Source organism: Pseudorasbora parva, chromosome 3 (assembly GCF_024679245.1).
Source record: "Pseudorasbora parva isolate DD20220531a chromosome 3, ASM2467924v1, whole genome shotgun sequence".
Lineage (NCBI taxonomy): Eukaryota > Metazoa > Chordata > Actinopteri > Cypriniformes > Gobionidae > Pseudorasbora > Pseudorasbora parva.
Window position 1 is genome coordinate 9,272,773 of NC_090174.1, and position 15,178 is coordinate 9,287,950.

The following is a 15,178-nucleotide window of genomic DNA, read 5'->3' on the forward strand; positions in this document are numbered from 1 at the left end:
TGTGGATAACAGAAGTGCAGGAGTGTAATGTACAAACAGCATTATAATGATTAGTTACATGGTAACAACAAGAATTTTTTTTTTTTTTTTTTTTTTTACAAACTTTCAAAGTTCTTAAAGCTTTCATATTCAGACAATCTCTGATACTGTCAATATACATACACATTTCAGTCAGTAAAATTAAGACATTTGGTTTCTTTCTGGTGAATTTACACTCATGGATGTAAAATTTGGTTAATAATACAATTAAATTAATTAAGTAAAAGCATTGTTCTTCTTGTTCAGAATAGTCAGTAAAGCCAAAGAGTACATTTTCCCACAAGAGTGCAATAGGTCTTGAACATTGAATGTTTTCGTTGATACATTTTTTAACCTTACACCATAATGTGACATATTATACAGTGCCAAAATAAGTGCATGATTTCATCATATTTGTCACAAAAAATACAATTCACATGTATCTGTTTTTTAATTTTTTTTGTAAATAATGACTTACTGGATAAAATCTGTGAATAAGCTTATAAGAAACTTCTTTAATCTTATTTCTTAGATGATATTTCTGCGGTAATAATCATACATTCTTCCAGCAAATTACATTTTCCATTTAGTAAAGAGGTCCAATGAGACAAAACATAAGGTACCGTAACAATTTCTCTCTGGAAAAGAGTACGGATAGCTATATTATTATTCTTGGAATTTGAAGGAAAAAAAAAATAGTACCAACCATATAGACCGTAAAAAAATACCAACATATGACTAGCTAGTACGTCATGCGTCATACGTCACATTGCACGCGGAGACTGTCATGGCCGCCTCCATAGAAAACATGTCAGAAGAACGTAAAACACAGAGTGAAGAGTATTACCGTGTATATTTTATTTCGCTGCTTACAGATGAACAGATGCGCCCATGTGTGAATCACATTACGCGATAATAAGTATTTAAAACGACTTGACAAATATACTATAAAGGATTTTCCGATCATTGAGGGGTGAGTAACTATAATGAGTTCACCTCCAAACAAAATAGAGTTCAAAAATACTCTGGTGTGATATGTTAATACAGTGTTGATATATATCATCATAGTAGTGACAGTTACAAGACACCACGGTACCTCCAAAAAATGCAATGGTACCATGTCGTGAAAATGCAATGGTACCATGTCGAGGAAATCATGATAGTATTACTTGTGGTAATTACATGCTGTTCTAAGGTATTTAGAAAATGAAATTGCCATATTATATGTCCAAACAAGTTACACCATGGAACTTTTTCTTAGTGTTTGATAATTTTCTTCATTTGCCTAATATTTTGTAGGCTTATTTGTATTAAGTATAACAGAATTTATTTTGTATTTAATGCAGGTGAATGTCATAATGGCTTTAGTCAACATTAGTTCCCGTGGCCGTCATGGTTTTGATCTGTGTCTCCGTGCGTATGCCACACGACCCATTGGCACCCCAAGGAAGCGGGAGCAGCAAGATGACACACCCGTGTTCCAGTATGTGGGTCAACACAGAAAGCCCCAAGAGAAGGTGTTTGTGTGGGGCTTCAGTTTTACTGGAGCTTTAGGGATCCCAAGCTTTGTAGTGCCGGACAGTGGCAGGAAAAAGCCCAGGAAGTACCAGCTCACACCATACCGTCTGGATACTGCACAAAAGGTTATGTCCTACCCTAGATTTAAAGGGTTAGTTCACCCACAAATGACAATTCTGTCATTAATTACTCACCCTTGTGTTGTTCCAAACCGTGTTCATCTTCAGAACACAAATGAAAATAAATTTGATGAAATTTGAGAGCTTTCTATCTGTCCCTTGAAAGCTACGCGACTATCACTTTGATCCTTCAAAAAGTTCAAATGGAGATTGTAAAACTATTCCATATAAGTTGAGAGTATGAATATGAATTTGAGAATGAACCTCATTGGTTCTCGTACAGGGGAGGCGTACATGCTTGACCTTCCGTTTATCACAACTGATGTGAGTTTATGAATGGTTATGTAACTAAAATCCTAAATCCCAAGCAAATTCATTTGAATATACTCCAGGGTTTCTACTGATACAAAGCTGTATGCTAATCAGTGAAGTAACCCTTTAATGACAGACTTTTCATTTTTTGGGTGAACTAACCCTTTAACAAAAATTGCCAAAATATTTGGAATGGGTTTTCTATTATTAACACTACTGATCAAAAGTTTGGGGTTGTTTTAAAAAAATATATATTATTGAAAGAAGTCTCTTATGCTTAACAAAGCTGCTTTTATTTGATCAAAAAGTCAGTATTATTGTGAAATATTATTACTTATGTTACTGAATATTAATTATTTATTTTTCAGCAATAATGTATTTTAAAATGTACTTTACTCTGATGACAGCTGAATTTTCTTTATCATTACTTCAGTCTTCAGTGTCACATGATCCTTCAGAAATCATTCTAATATCCTGATTTAGTGCTCAAGAAACATTTATTTTTATTATCATGTTTATCTTTTCAGGATTCTTTGAATAGAAAGTTTAAAAGAGCAGCATTTATTTGAAATATAAATCTTTTGTAGCGTTAGAAATCTCTTTCCTGTCACCTTTGATCCATTTAATGTGTCCTTGCTAAATAAAAGTATTAATTTCTTTTCAAAAAACAAATCTTTTGAATGGTACTGTATGTGTATGTGTGTGTGTGTGTGTGTTTTTTGGTAGATTTCCTCAGCAGCCTGTGGATATGGCTTCACCTTACTTGCCTGTAATACTAGAGATCTGACCAAACTGTGGGGCATGGGCCTTAACAAAGATTCCCAGCTGGGCTTTCAGCGTACTCAACACGACCGAAGTAAGAAATCCCAGAATCCCATTGCATTCCTGTTAGTAACTCATCTGCTTTGGGTAAAAACAACCCTAACAAGCAAGTTCCAGTTATACCAGCAGGTTCAAAATGTACTCTATATAACAGGGTACTTCAAAAATACTGTAGTGCCACTGTACTTTTTGTTAGGGAAGTTACGTTAAAAAGTGTTTTTTTGAGTTCTGGTCTGAGGTTTAGGGGTAGTGAAAGTGTTCATCAGCACTTCCTACTGAACATGGTAAGATTCTTGATCTGGCTGATGTTAATGATCTATTCTGTTCCTCTTTGATGGAATTTGATGTCAAACTTCACTCAATATACAACGTTTAAGAAACAACCTTTTCCTCGAGCACTTTTCTAAATCAACTGCTTTGTCTTGTGTTTGTAGATAAAGGTTATGACTATGTCCTGGAACCGTCTCCAGTGTCTCTCCCGCTGCTGAACCCTCAGGAGACGCGAGTGATGCAGGTCTCGTGTGGACGTGCTCATTCCTTGGTGCTCACAGACTCTGAGGGAGGTGAGCAAATGTTAGCTATGTTTCCATCCAAAGTTGTGAATTTAAAGGCACAATGTGTAAGATCTTTGGATTAAAATATCCAAGAACCACTAGAACAATGTTATATATTTTGACTTGTGTAATTACATTATCACAGATGTTTCCAGGAATGTTTAAATCCAGGTGAAAATGGCCTTTTCAGCAGGACACGGACTGTGTCCGTGTGTCTCCTATCAGGGATGCGATACCTGTCTTACCCTCAGTTTCCGGTTTTATTTTGTAGAAACCATGGATACACCAAAGGCGCTTTAATGTATTTTTTATGTTTTATCAGACAAGGGAACAACTGTTTGGATACATTTATAGACAGAAAACTAATTATTGTACAATACTACAGCATTTTCTCCATCATCCAATGTTTTAAAATGAATTGCATGCCATTTAGCAACACAAGCCATCCAGCATTTATTAATATATTGTAATATCTTACTGCAGTTTACAACAAGTGTCTCATAGCAGCTGTGGAGCGAACGCAAAGTAATGTTATAGCATAATTTTCAACACACTCAAAAAGCTTCTTATATGATAAAACAGTGCTGCGTTACCTCACATCCGCTTGACCAGAAGAAGTGGAAGCGGCGACTGTGACATAATAAAAGTTCTGCTGCTGTCCCCATGTGTCGCACTCGTCTCTATTTAGCAATCGCTCCAGTTCAGCTCCCACAACACTCTGCCCTGCTCTGCTTCATACTACAATAATGTTAATTCCGTAATCTCATCCTTTAACATGAGTCCCGTCCTGATTCTTTTCCACCGGCTGTGAGGTGAAGATGACAAAATGTTGCGCTCAATCTCTGCATCATCAAGCTACGCATTTGTTTTGAATAGGCGACCTCTAGTGGTGAAAAACTACATATTGTGTTTTTAATGTTAACTAATGAAACCTTATTGTGAAGTGTTTCCATATTAGCTCAATTTAAGCAAATGCACTATTTACCAAGTATTTGCTGTCTCAAAAAAAAAAAATATCAAGGACAGAATAAAGTTTTTGGCAGAATATGGGAAGTTGGGTGTGGAGTGATGGATCACAGTGAAACACGAGTTGCATGGTTGTTTTTGGAAATCTGGTGAGAAATATAATAATAAATGCATCTCTTCCACAGTGAAGCATAGAGGAAGAGTGTCATTGTGTGTGGAGCCTTTTTAGCTGCCAGTATTGATGAGCTACTTCACTGTAAAAAAAGGAATTTAAAGCTTTGGAAAACAAGAGAATATTGCAGAATGGCTTGCTTTTTACAAATTAAAAGTTTTTATCATAAGAGGAATGATCAAATGTTATTTTTCAACAAGACAATGTTCCTGCCCAAACTGCAAAGACATCCAAGAAGTGGCTTGAGAACAAGTCCATCAGGCTCATGGTTTGAATTGAACCCTATAGTGAATATTTGGTCTCACGTTAAATTCAAACTGGCTGACATTTTTCAACTACTCATGAATTGTTTGAAGCCATTATCGAGTCACTCTTCTTCCTGTAAAACGCTGTCTGCGCGAAGGCTATTCCATGTTAAGTTACATTATCTATCAGGGGTCCCCCTTACTCGGTCCTGGAGGGCCGCTGTCCTGCAGAGTTTAGCTCCAACCCCAATCAAACACACCTGAACCAGTTAATCAATGTCTTACTAGGTCCTATAAAGGCATTGATTAGCTGTTTCAGGTGTGTTTGATAGGGGTTGGGGCTAAAAACTGCTGGACAGCGGCCCTCCAGGACCGAGTTTGGGGATCCCTGATCTACAGTTTGTGCAATTCTTGTTAATTTCCTGACCAGTGATTTGGGATTCAAATGGTTAAAATCATTAAAAGAAATGGCATTTTTTGTCTTTGCCCATTTTTTTTTTTACCCTGGAGTGCACATTGAGGGATTTATTTGATAAATGTATTTCCATTATAGTTTAGCGAATGTCCTCTTATCGGATATAAAAAAATTTTTTTTATGTATATTTTTTGAATTTCTGAAACTTGGTGTTCCATCCACCAATATCCCAAAATACCCATAAAATAGGTGGATGAAACAGCTGTTTGTTTTGTCATATACAATATCGGAGCTTTAGTATGAAGATTTTCCTTTATAGAGCACTTTTTTTGTGTTCTTGGGTCTTCACTCAAGTAGTAAAGTTGTAGGTGTTCAGATACTATACAGTAGGAAAAATCATGTCCAAGATTTCTATTTCAAATAAAACTGAATCATTGTGCTGTAGTAGTGATGAGTCCTTCATGCCTTTCGTTTTCTGTCTCTCTCATTAGTTTTCAGCATGGGTAATAATGCTTACGGGCAGTGTGGGAGGAAGATTGTGGAGGATGAAGTGTACAGGTTTGTCTTTCAGCAACATATGTCCAGTATTCTACACCAAAGGACTCTACTTCACATTATGAACAATTGCTTGCCCTGTATCCCAGTAGCCTTGAATTATCCACGGTGTATAACTTTGATGCTTTATTTTATGATTTGCTTAGATTATTCAGTATGACGGAGAATTGGGTTTATCATCAGGCAAATTATCAACTCATATGAACCATTTTCATCCAAGCAAAAAACGATATATATACTCTTGTTGTTTCCTTTGTTAATAACCATTATGAGCTGCTTTTTTCTGTCTAATGGCTGTCCTTTTCATCTATTCCCTACAGTGGCAGTCATCTTGTTCACAAGATTGAGGGTTTTGACAGTCGAGTCACCCAGGTATGTGTTGATTATTCAGATGTGATGGTAAATACAACAATATCAACATTAAAAATAATCTAATGCATAATGTATTGTTTACAAGACAATTTTAGTAATGATAATAGTTCCTAATAATCTACTTGAGCTAAAATTTCTACTCACATTTTCTTCTTTTGATGGAAATTCACCATTATAACCATTTTTTAAAGAAAAATATGCTTTATTATTATTTTCTTTTGAATCTGGGCTGAGATATGACCAGGAACTGTCTTTGGCCCGGTTTAAATCTGTATTAAGACGAGTTTTGGTCGTTTGTATGGATCACAAGTAGACGAGGGAGACATACCCATTTACACCTGGTGTTTTTTAATCCATCTCTTTTGTCCACTTTCAACCACTTCTGTCCTGATTTCTTTGAGGGGAGGGTCTATGGGTGGGTAAATGTATGGGCTTTTCTGCTCTGACAGCCACAAGACCTCGCAAACGCTGTGAGTGTGTGTTAGAAATTAGGAATAGTGAGATAACATTGTGCTAGTTGGTTTCTTATTTTTATTCTTATTTCAGCCGGCAAAGTTTAATGCTGCCTTCACGTGCTATTGGAAGTTTCTTACTTCTCACTTCAGAAGTCGTGATTATGAGCTTGTTGTGTTCAGGTGCTTTGTTGTCGGAAAGAATGGAGGACGCCAGGTTCATACTTTTGTGCGTCTTTGGAAAATGTTATTTAAGCACTATAACCATTTCAGTCATTTCCCGGTCCCAGAAAATCATAGAATCGCTGGCAAACATGGCAGGACAACACGAAAGCATATTGTTTAGAATCACATTCGCAATAAAAGCATAATGTAGATTATTATACTTGCTCTGCAGGAACAGCCCTAAACATTAGTCAACCAAACTTCTATCAGATAAGGCTGCTTAAAGACTAAAATGGCAATAGTTTTAAGCCATACATGATCCTATTGTATAGCTACTTTTACCACACTAGATAGTCAGCTTGCTCACTATTCTGGAATGGTCAACTACATGCGATTTTTGATGTGTTTAAAATACACAATATGCTTCAAACGATTATTAATTTATGTAAATATGTACTACTTTAACGACAAGACAAGAAAATGAAATTGTTGTGGAAAAAATAATAATAATAAAACACCTGCCACAGCAGCATAACAGTTTTTAACGGTTATGCCACACCCATCTCTGGAACTTGGGTATCAAAATTATTTCCGAACTTCCCAGTGGTAAACACGACATCAGAGGGCGTTCATGTGCAATTTTTACCTCGGAAACTCGTATTTACGATAACTTCGATAGCATGTGAAAGCAGCATAAATCCTGTCTGGCTAGCGCGCTTCCCGTAATGTTTACACATTAGGTCAGTAGGCGGAGAGAAGGCGTCTTTTGTGGCTGTTTGAACACGTTTGACAACATGAACGTTTACACTACGAAAACAATCTGTTCAAATGCGTTTTCAACTACCTTTGGAAGTGGTCAAAAGTGGACAAGCTCAAAGCGTTTTAGTCCACGTTCACACCTGTATTTAACATCATGCACTTGTGATTTGATCAACTAAATCGCATCTTAAAGGTGGGTTAAGTGTTATTTCAAAACTGTACTACAAAGCATACTCGGGCCAATAACAAACGAGGCCAATAAAAACTTGTAGCCAATCTGGAGGTATGGGGCGTGTCTACTAATGATCGTGAGAGGAGAGCGCTTAGTGCACCATCAGTCATCATTATTCAAAACACACGACACACAGGACGGACATTAGCCGAGAACTAATATATGCTGGCTTTTGCTTGAATATGCTCGTGTCATGTCCGCTTGTTTGTCCATTTGCGATCGTACTGTCGCTCACTTCAGCGATGATAAAGACCCGTTCATTTCCACACCGTATGGAGCGTCTAAATCTCCTCACTGTCCGTTTCAAGCATCAGCTCACAAAATGTGTCCGACAAGTAAGATACTATACTCCTAATATATGTTTGTTTCCTCTTTTCATGATCTATATAACTTTAATTTATTCATAGCACTTACCCCACCTTTAATATCAGGTGTAAATAAGGCCTTTGTGAGATTCACTCCAACTGTCCTGCTTCTCTTGTCCTGTAGGTGGCTTGTGGCCAGGATCACAGTTTGTTTCTAACAGAAACAGAAACAGTGTATGCCTGTGGGTGGGGGGCAGATGGACAAACAGGTTTGTTTCACCATCTGTCTATCATTATCTCTGTCTATCTCTTTTCTTTCAGTGCCTGTTTGTTCTGTTCCATTCCATTATGAAACTTGCCTAAAGGTGTTTTCTAAAAAAATGTATCCAGACAACACTAGGTGACTCATGGCTGAGACCATGTGACCATTCCCTCTCAATTAATGTCTCCGATTTTTTTTTTTAAGGTCTGGGCCATCACAACAAGTCCTCCTGTCCTGTGCCCGTCGGAGGAGATCTGGCTGGGGTCAAGGTTCAGCAGGTGGCCACATATGGAGACTGTAGTTTGGCTGTGTCCACAGATGGGCAAGTTTTTGGTTGGGGAAACTCTGAGTACCTGCAGCTGGCCTCTGTCACGGAGTCCACACAGGTAAAGCACAACACGCAAACAGCACACAACAGCTGGCAAACATTTACCAGGAATGATTGAAGTGGTTTTCACTGTCATATAATTAGTCTAAAATATCACAATTATAATGAGATTATGCAAAATATGCAAACAGGTCATTGGGTCTCATTCAAGAAATTCAGAGTATTTTGCTCGTAAAATGGACCTTTACGAAAACTCTACTCCTGTTTCACAAACCAAGGATAAAGTAGTTGAATGTACTGTATGTATAATCAGTGTTGGGTTAGTTACTCTAAAAAAGTAATTAATTACTAATTACATCTTCAATAGTGTAATTAGATAACTGTACAAATTACTCCCGCCAAAAAGTTTTTAATTACTTATTACTAATTACTTTTTAATTACTTTCTAAATCCTATATCAACCTCGAGTTAAGCGATTCAAGGTTAGACATAAAAACTGCTCTTTTAATTCATTCAAATACACATTATAAAACTACATAAATTACTCTTATTAACTGACCAAAGTATTAAAAATGTGAGAAGGATACATAAAAACATGCATTTTAAAGTTAGACTTTAAATGTTGATGTTATGTCCACTATTGAATTACGTATAATTATATTTAGTATTTAGTTCAATTACATCAGAAGTAACTGTAATTAAATTACAGAAAAAATAAGAGTAATCCCTTACTTTACTTTTTCAAGGGAAAAGTAGTTAAATTACAGTAACTAATTACTTAGTAACTAATTACACCCAACACTGTGTATAATAATGAATTACAAACATTCCTAAATAGAGTGTGTGTTCAGGCTCATTCATAATTAGCATAATCCCCGCCCCTGAGTTGCAAATGCAAATGTTGACGTGTCCAGGAACGATGTGGAATATTCTCAGGACTTCTTTGTTGACTTCTTTCTTAGGTTTGGCTCCAGTATTTTGCATAATTTCTGAAGAGACTAATTGGCCATATGCCTAGCAATAAATATTTAATTATCGTGTGTCCACCAAAGCACTTTTAGCCAGCTAAAAAAAACGCCTGGTGCTCTTCTGAAAACGGCCAGCTGGTGGCGCTTGAAAGCGCAGCTTTTTTCTAGCTGAGATACTTTGGTTGCTGTGATACAGAACATCTATGGCAATAATGTGTTACTATAGTATCTAATTTTGAAGAATATTACTGAATATAAAAATGCAGTAAAAACAAAAGCAATATTAACTTCTCTATGATTGTTGTTCAGTTCAATCACAAGTGAGATGATTGGTCAGTGTAGTTTTTGTCCTGCCCCTCCACTGTGATTTGATGGCCGGGAAAAAAAGGACAGTGAGGAACGCTGCATATTACCCAAAGTTGACTGGTAAAAACACACGCACACACACACAAACAGGGCAAATAAACTCGTGAATTATTATGATGGTACATAGTGCATCAAAATGCAATGTTATCTGTTTGCCTAAATTAGTCGTTCAGATGTTTTACGCACCATTCACACATGGTAGGGAGCAGGTGTAAATTAATTTTTTACCAATGAACATTTTGAAAATGCGTGAATCCGACATGTAGCTTTATCAACAATTTACACACACCATCATCGTTCTGCTCGTGTTTCATGAATGAGGCCCAATGTGTGCAACCACACCAGGCTGTGCAGCTCATTTGTGGAGTCTGATTTTTCAGATTAGCTCGCCACGGCTGCTGCCCCTGAGGGGTGTGGGTCGAATCAGACAGGCGGCCTGTGGAGGAACACAGGTGGCTGTTCTCAACGGTAAGATTACAGTCTTAATGAGGCAAAACATCCTAGAGTTTGCTTGAGCAATTCATTACACTTGCAAAAAAGACCAGAAGTACCATTGTGTTCTCTGAAGTACAATATAATTGGTCCATAAATATGGAAATTATTTAGTTCTATATTACTATATATTACTAATTAGCAGCTATTTTTTAATTTATTCTTAGTCCTGCATCAAATGTACTTTTTAATTTTTGTCATATTTAGTCAACCATGTTTTTTTTTTTTTTTTTTTGTATAGTCAAGTTGTAGCCAGGACTTAAATAAAGCCAGGATTAGGCCTTAGTTCAATTAGGGCATTTAAGTAGCTTTTATAAACTTGCCTTAGAAAAAACATTACTGGAGTCATTGTCTTGAGACAAAACAATGGCACTGACATATTTTAAGATGTTGCTTTCAGTTAAGACGGCTCAAACATCCATTTTAGTCTGAGACTAGGCTTAAGGCATTTGGTTAGAATTAATGCTCTTTCACATATGAACATAAATCAAAAGAATGTTAACCCATATGCATGATTTATTTTACCTAATCTAGTTTCCTGATGTATTATAGGCTATTTATAACATAGGCCTACTGGTAAAACAAGTAACTTCTCTCAAAAATTAACCTAGTAATCCAATAACTTTAACATTAATGTTTTTCTGTTTAAACAACAATGCATTTAACTCAATCGCAAAACGCAAATATAGGTGAGAGATCCATTTGCTATTAGGATTCTCTGAAACCCTCTACCTCCCTAGATTTGTACGCAAGCTATGTGCATTTATTTAATGCAGCAGCATCATATCTTACATGCTCACAACAGTGGATCTGTGGATCTAATAGCAGATAAAAGTCCAAACTTGCTCTGCAGCAACAGCAGCCCTAGTCCACTAGGACTGCCCCTAAACATTAGTCAACCAAACTTCTATTAGTTAACGGCTGGTTCTTGTGGTAATTACAGTATGTCAGGCAGGAAATACAAATGTTTGCCATTTATCCATCAACATCAAATATGGCTTATCATTTGAAACATGCAATTAGCAGCAACTATACTTGGCCACTCGCTCTAACATTAACCTTGATAAATGTGTGCTATTATTTTGCACATTTACAAGTGTTTCCAAGTCTGGAAGCTGAAGTATTAGCTTGCGCTATCGCTAGCATGTTTCCTGATATCAGCGGAAACAACTTAAAATACTAAGTTTTGTTCATATAGATACGAGTAATGCATCTATTTGTGTAAACTCACAATAACAACAAAATATGCTTTTGTAACATAAAAGGGAAAAAAAACAAGACACTTTCTGCCATCTCGGTCTCCGTGAACTGTAGCGCGTCACAAAAATTAACCAAATTGCCTCACTTGTTGATAATTTATGAGTGCTTTTAGTGTTTTCAGTGATGTGCAGCCTGTACATATCTTTTCATATCTCAAAAAGTGGGTTTTGGGAGTTCATGACCCTTTAAGAAAAACATACAGATTTAGGCAGGTGGAGGAGGGGGAAGGTGGATGTTTTCAGCATTGACCATACAATATTTAATATTGATTATGAGGGTCATGACATTGGGTCATGTCAGGTTTTGCCTTGTCATACATGCAGGATTGTGAGTTTTGATCTAAATATACTGTAATAATTTATAATAATGGTAATAATAATTTAAAATAAAAACAATCAATATTCTAAATTATTCTAATATTGTAAAATTAATATAATAAAAACACTTTTTAATAATCTAAATATTTTCAAATGGAGTTGATGGTCTAAAAAGTTTGGGAATCCCAACTCTGAGTTCTTAGGTTTTTTTTTTTTTTAGTATTTATATATATATATATATATATATATATATATATATATATATATATATATATAAACATCGATACAGTATCATAAGGTAAAATATTGCAACACTTTTGACATTTGTTTTCCTTCACACCTAATATTATAACCTTATACCATCATTTAAACCACCGTAGTATTTGTGTGAATCTACTTCTGTACTTTACCAAAAACCCTATAAACTGATCTGAATATTTTAAGGACATTCTCCTTATATTCTTCTTTCATAATTTAGAATGCTCAATGTTTTAATGTCTGAACGAGTAATTCTTGTATTGTGGAAAAGCAAAATAATTTGCTTTGTAATTTTGTTTTATGTAATACATGAAATAACTCAATCTCTGCAGAGGAAGGAGATGTGTTTGTTTGGGGTTTCGGAATTCTGGGAAAAGGCCCAAAACTTTCAGAGTCTGCTGTCCCAGAAAGAGTGCCAGCCACATTTTTTGGGAGGTCAGAGTTCAACCCCAGTGTGAAGGTCTCGTCCATTCGCTGTGGACTCAATCACTTTGCAGCCGTCACAGGTAAAAACCTCAAGCTGAACATTATCTTTGCATACAAATTCAAATAAGATAATGAATTGTCATATTGTGTAATGAGATTGAAGACATTTTAAATGTACTCTAATACAGGATACTAACACACATTCTCCTGAAAACACCTGCTAATAGTGCTTGCATAACCATGTTGGTGTTAAATCCAGCATGTTTCCTGGCCAACATCCATGTAAAATAATAAATAAATATTGGGCTGAGTTATGCTGCATGAATAATGTTTTCAGATCGAGGTGAACTGTTTGTTTGGGGTAAGAATGTGAGAGGATGTCTCGGCATTGGGAAACGTGATGACCAGTATTTTCCATGGAGGGTAAGAAGCCAACAATGCAGCTTTTTTCCTTTTAACATGGAAGAGTGAGGATTTCAGAACTTATTTGGTTTGGCAAACTAAAGCTGCCATTTTCTTTTTCTTTTCCCCCCAATTAATTGTGATGGGGCTGATTAATTATTCAAATGAACAGAACACGAACTCATTGAATAGACAAAAAAAAAGCCTACTTTTTAAAAATTATTATAAATGAATGTTAAATTGACGAAATAGATGTAATCCGTTTTCTTTATCCTATTGTTTGTCATTTGTTTTAGGTGACAGTGCCAGGCCATGTGAAGGATGTTGCCTGTGGTGTTGACCACATGGTGGCGCTGGTCAAATCCATCATTTGAGACTGTCTTTGTAGATCTTCTCTTGCACATTTCAGTGACTTCAGCGAACACCATCAGCATGCAGGGTTTCATTATGTCTCCATAATCTTTGAACTCAATGAGGAGTCATGTCAGCCTGAATTAAGCGAGCCAAGGGTGTTTTTATGGTAACAGAAACATGATACCACCTCTATTGTTATCTGTGCGGACCTCAAAAACAGACACAAGTCTGACTCCTAAAGAACTCCAGAACTCTTATGGTAGCTACTTTACATTTTGGAGGTTTCCTAAAAATGTTTTGAAATTTCATCATCACCTGAGGTGGACACTAGTTTGTCCATACAAAGCCAGTGCTGGTTCTGGATCTGCTTTTCTTGTTAAAAACTTAGAGCAGGCAACTGAATCAAATCTGAAAAATATAATTTAAATGTATGGTTTATGTAGCCTTTAGGTTGGCATGAAACAGAAGTTGTTAGAGTGAAATGGTGTTTTGAATATGGGGAATTAATTGAGGTTTGCTATTGGTGGTTCTCATGCGAGTGACACATTGTCCCATCCTTGTGCCAGATATTCTTTCTATAAAATATTTTAAAAACTACATTCAAAGCCATTGCTCAATAACCGACTCAAAATAATGCGTCGCTCAAAACAAGTAACAGACATCACTGTGGCTTACTAGTTTTATTTTAAATGAGCAATAACACGCTAAAGAAATATTTTAGAGCATAATATTTGTATTACACCATAGCTATATCAGTTTCCAGGCCTGGAAAAGCATTTTAAAATGTCTTGATGTGTGCAGGTTTTCCGTGACCGCAGGAACCCTGAACGATCGGTTGCAAAAATGTATTTTTGAAATGAAAGTTTAAAAGAGAAGCAACTTTTAAAGACCCCCCTGAGGTGAAAAATCAGGTTTTTAATTGTTGTTCATATGTCTGTGGTGTTTTTAAATGTGCTTTAAGACATACCATGTGCAAGTTCATCACTCGACACCATTGCAGAGTATTTTCTCCTTAAAACTGCAGTGAACCAAAGACTGTCTCAGAAACACAGGTTGAAATTGCCCATTTGCTACATCAAATATACTGTAACCAAACCCATCAATGTGATACATAAAACACATTACCATGCTGATGCATTAACTTATAGACAAACTTGTGTAATTCGCTCTTCCTCTTCTGAATCAGTTTCTGGTTCAAACATGTATGGCTGAATTAAACCAGTATTTCCACTTGCTATTGTGCAGCGTTTACTATGGTAAAGTTGTACGTTTACTAAATTTGAAATTTACTCACCTCAAGTTTCTTTCTTCTGCTGGGACCTATTGCACAAAACTAGGATAAGGGATTAAGCCGGGATATCTTTGTGATCCTGGCTCAATTTATCCGCTAATACACTTATCTTTCATTATCGTTCTTAGTGCCTTTGGGGCAGTGTTGGGTAAGTTACTTTAAAAAAGTAATTAATTACTAATTACATCTTCAATAATGTAATTAGATTACTGTACAAATTACTCTCGCCAAAAAGTATTTAATTACTTATTACTAATTACTTTTTAATTACTTTCTAAATCCTATATCAACCTCGAGTTAAGCGATTCAAGGTTATGAATGAAACGGCTCTTTTAATTAATTCCAATACATAAAATAAAACTACATAAATTACTCTTATTAACTGACCAAAGTATTACAAAGGTGAGAAGGATACATAAAAACATGCATTTTAAAGTTAAGACTTTAAATGTTGATGTTAAGTCCACTATTGA

The 15,178-nt window shown here is 36.0% G+C and overlaps 1 protein-coding gene across 1 annotated transcript; it reads left to right on the forward strand.

Moving 5' to 3' along the window:
• Positions 1-787: 787 nt before the first annotated feature.
• On the forward strand, positions 788-14,707 carry rcc1l (RCC1 like). The gene is made up of 12 exons (XM_067437765.1): positions 788-991; positions 1,365-1,661; positions 2,694-2,823; positions 3,224-3,352; positions 5,633-5,699; positions 6,017-6,068; positions 8,166-8,250; positions 8,448-8,629; positions 10,286-10,373; positions 12,565-12,738; positions 12,996-13,081; positions 13,357-14,707. Exons 2-12 carry the CDS (start codon positions 1,377-1,379, stop codon positions 13,432-13,434), a joined length of 1,356 nt encoding a protein of 451 aa, XP_067293866.1. The 5' UTR covers positions 788-991; positions 1,365-1,376; the 3' UTR covers positions 13,435-14,707.
• The last annotated feature ends 471 nt before the right edge of the window (positions 14,708-15,178 follow it).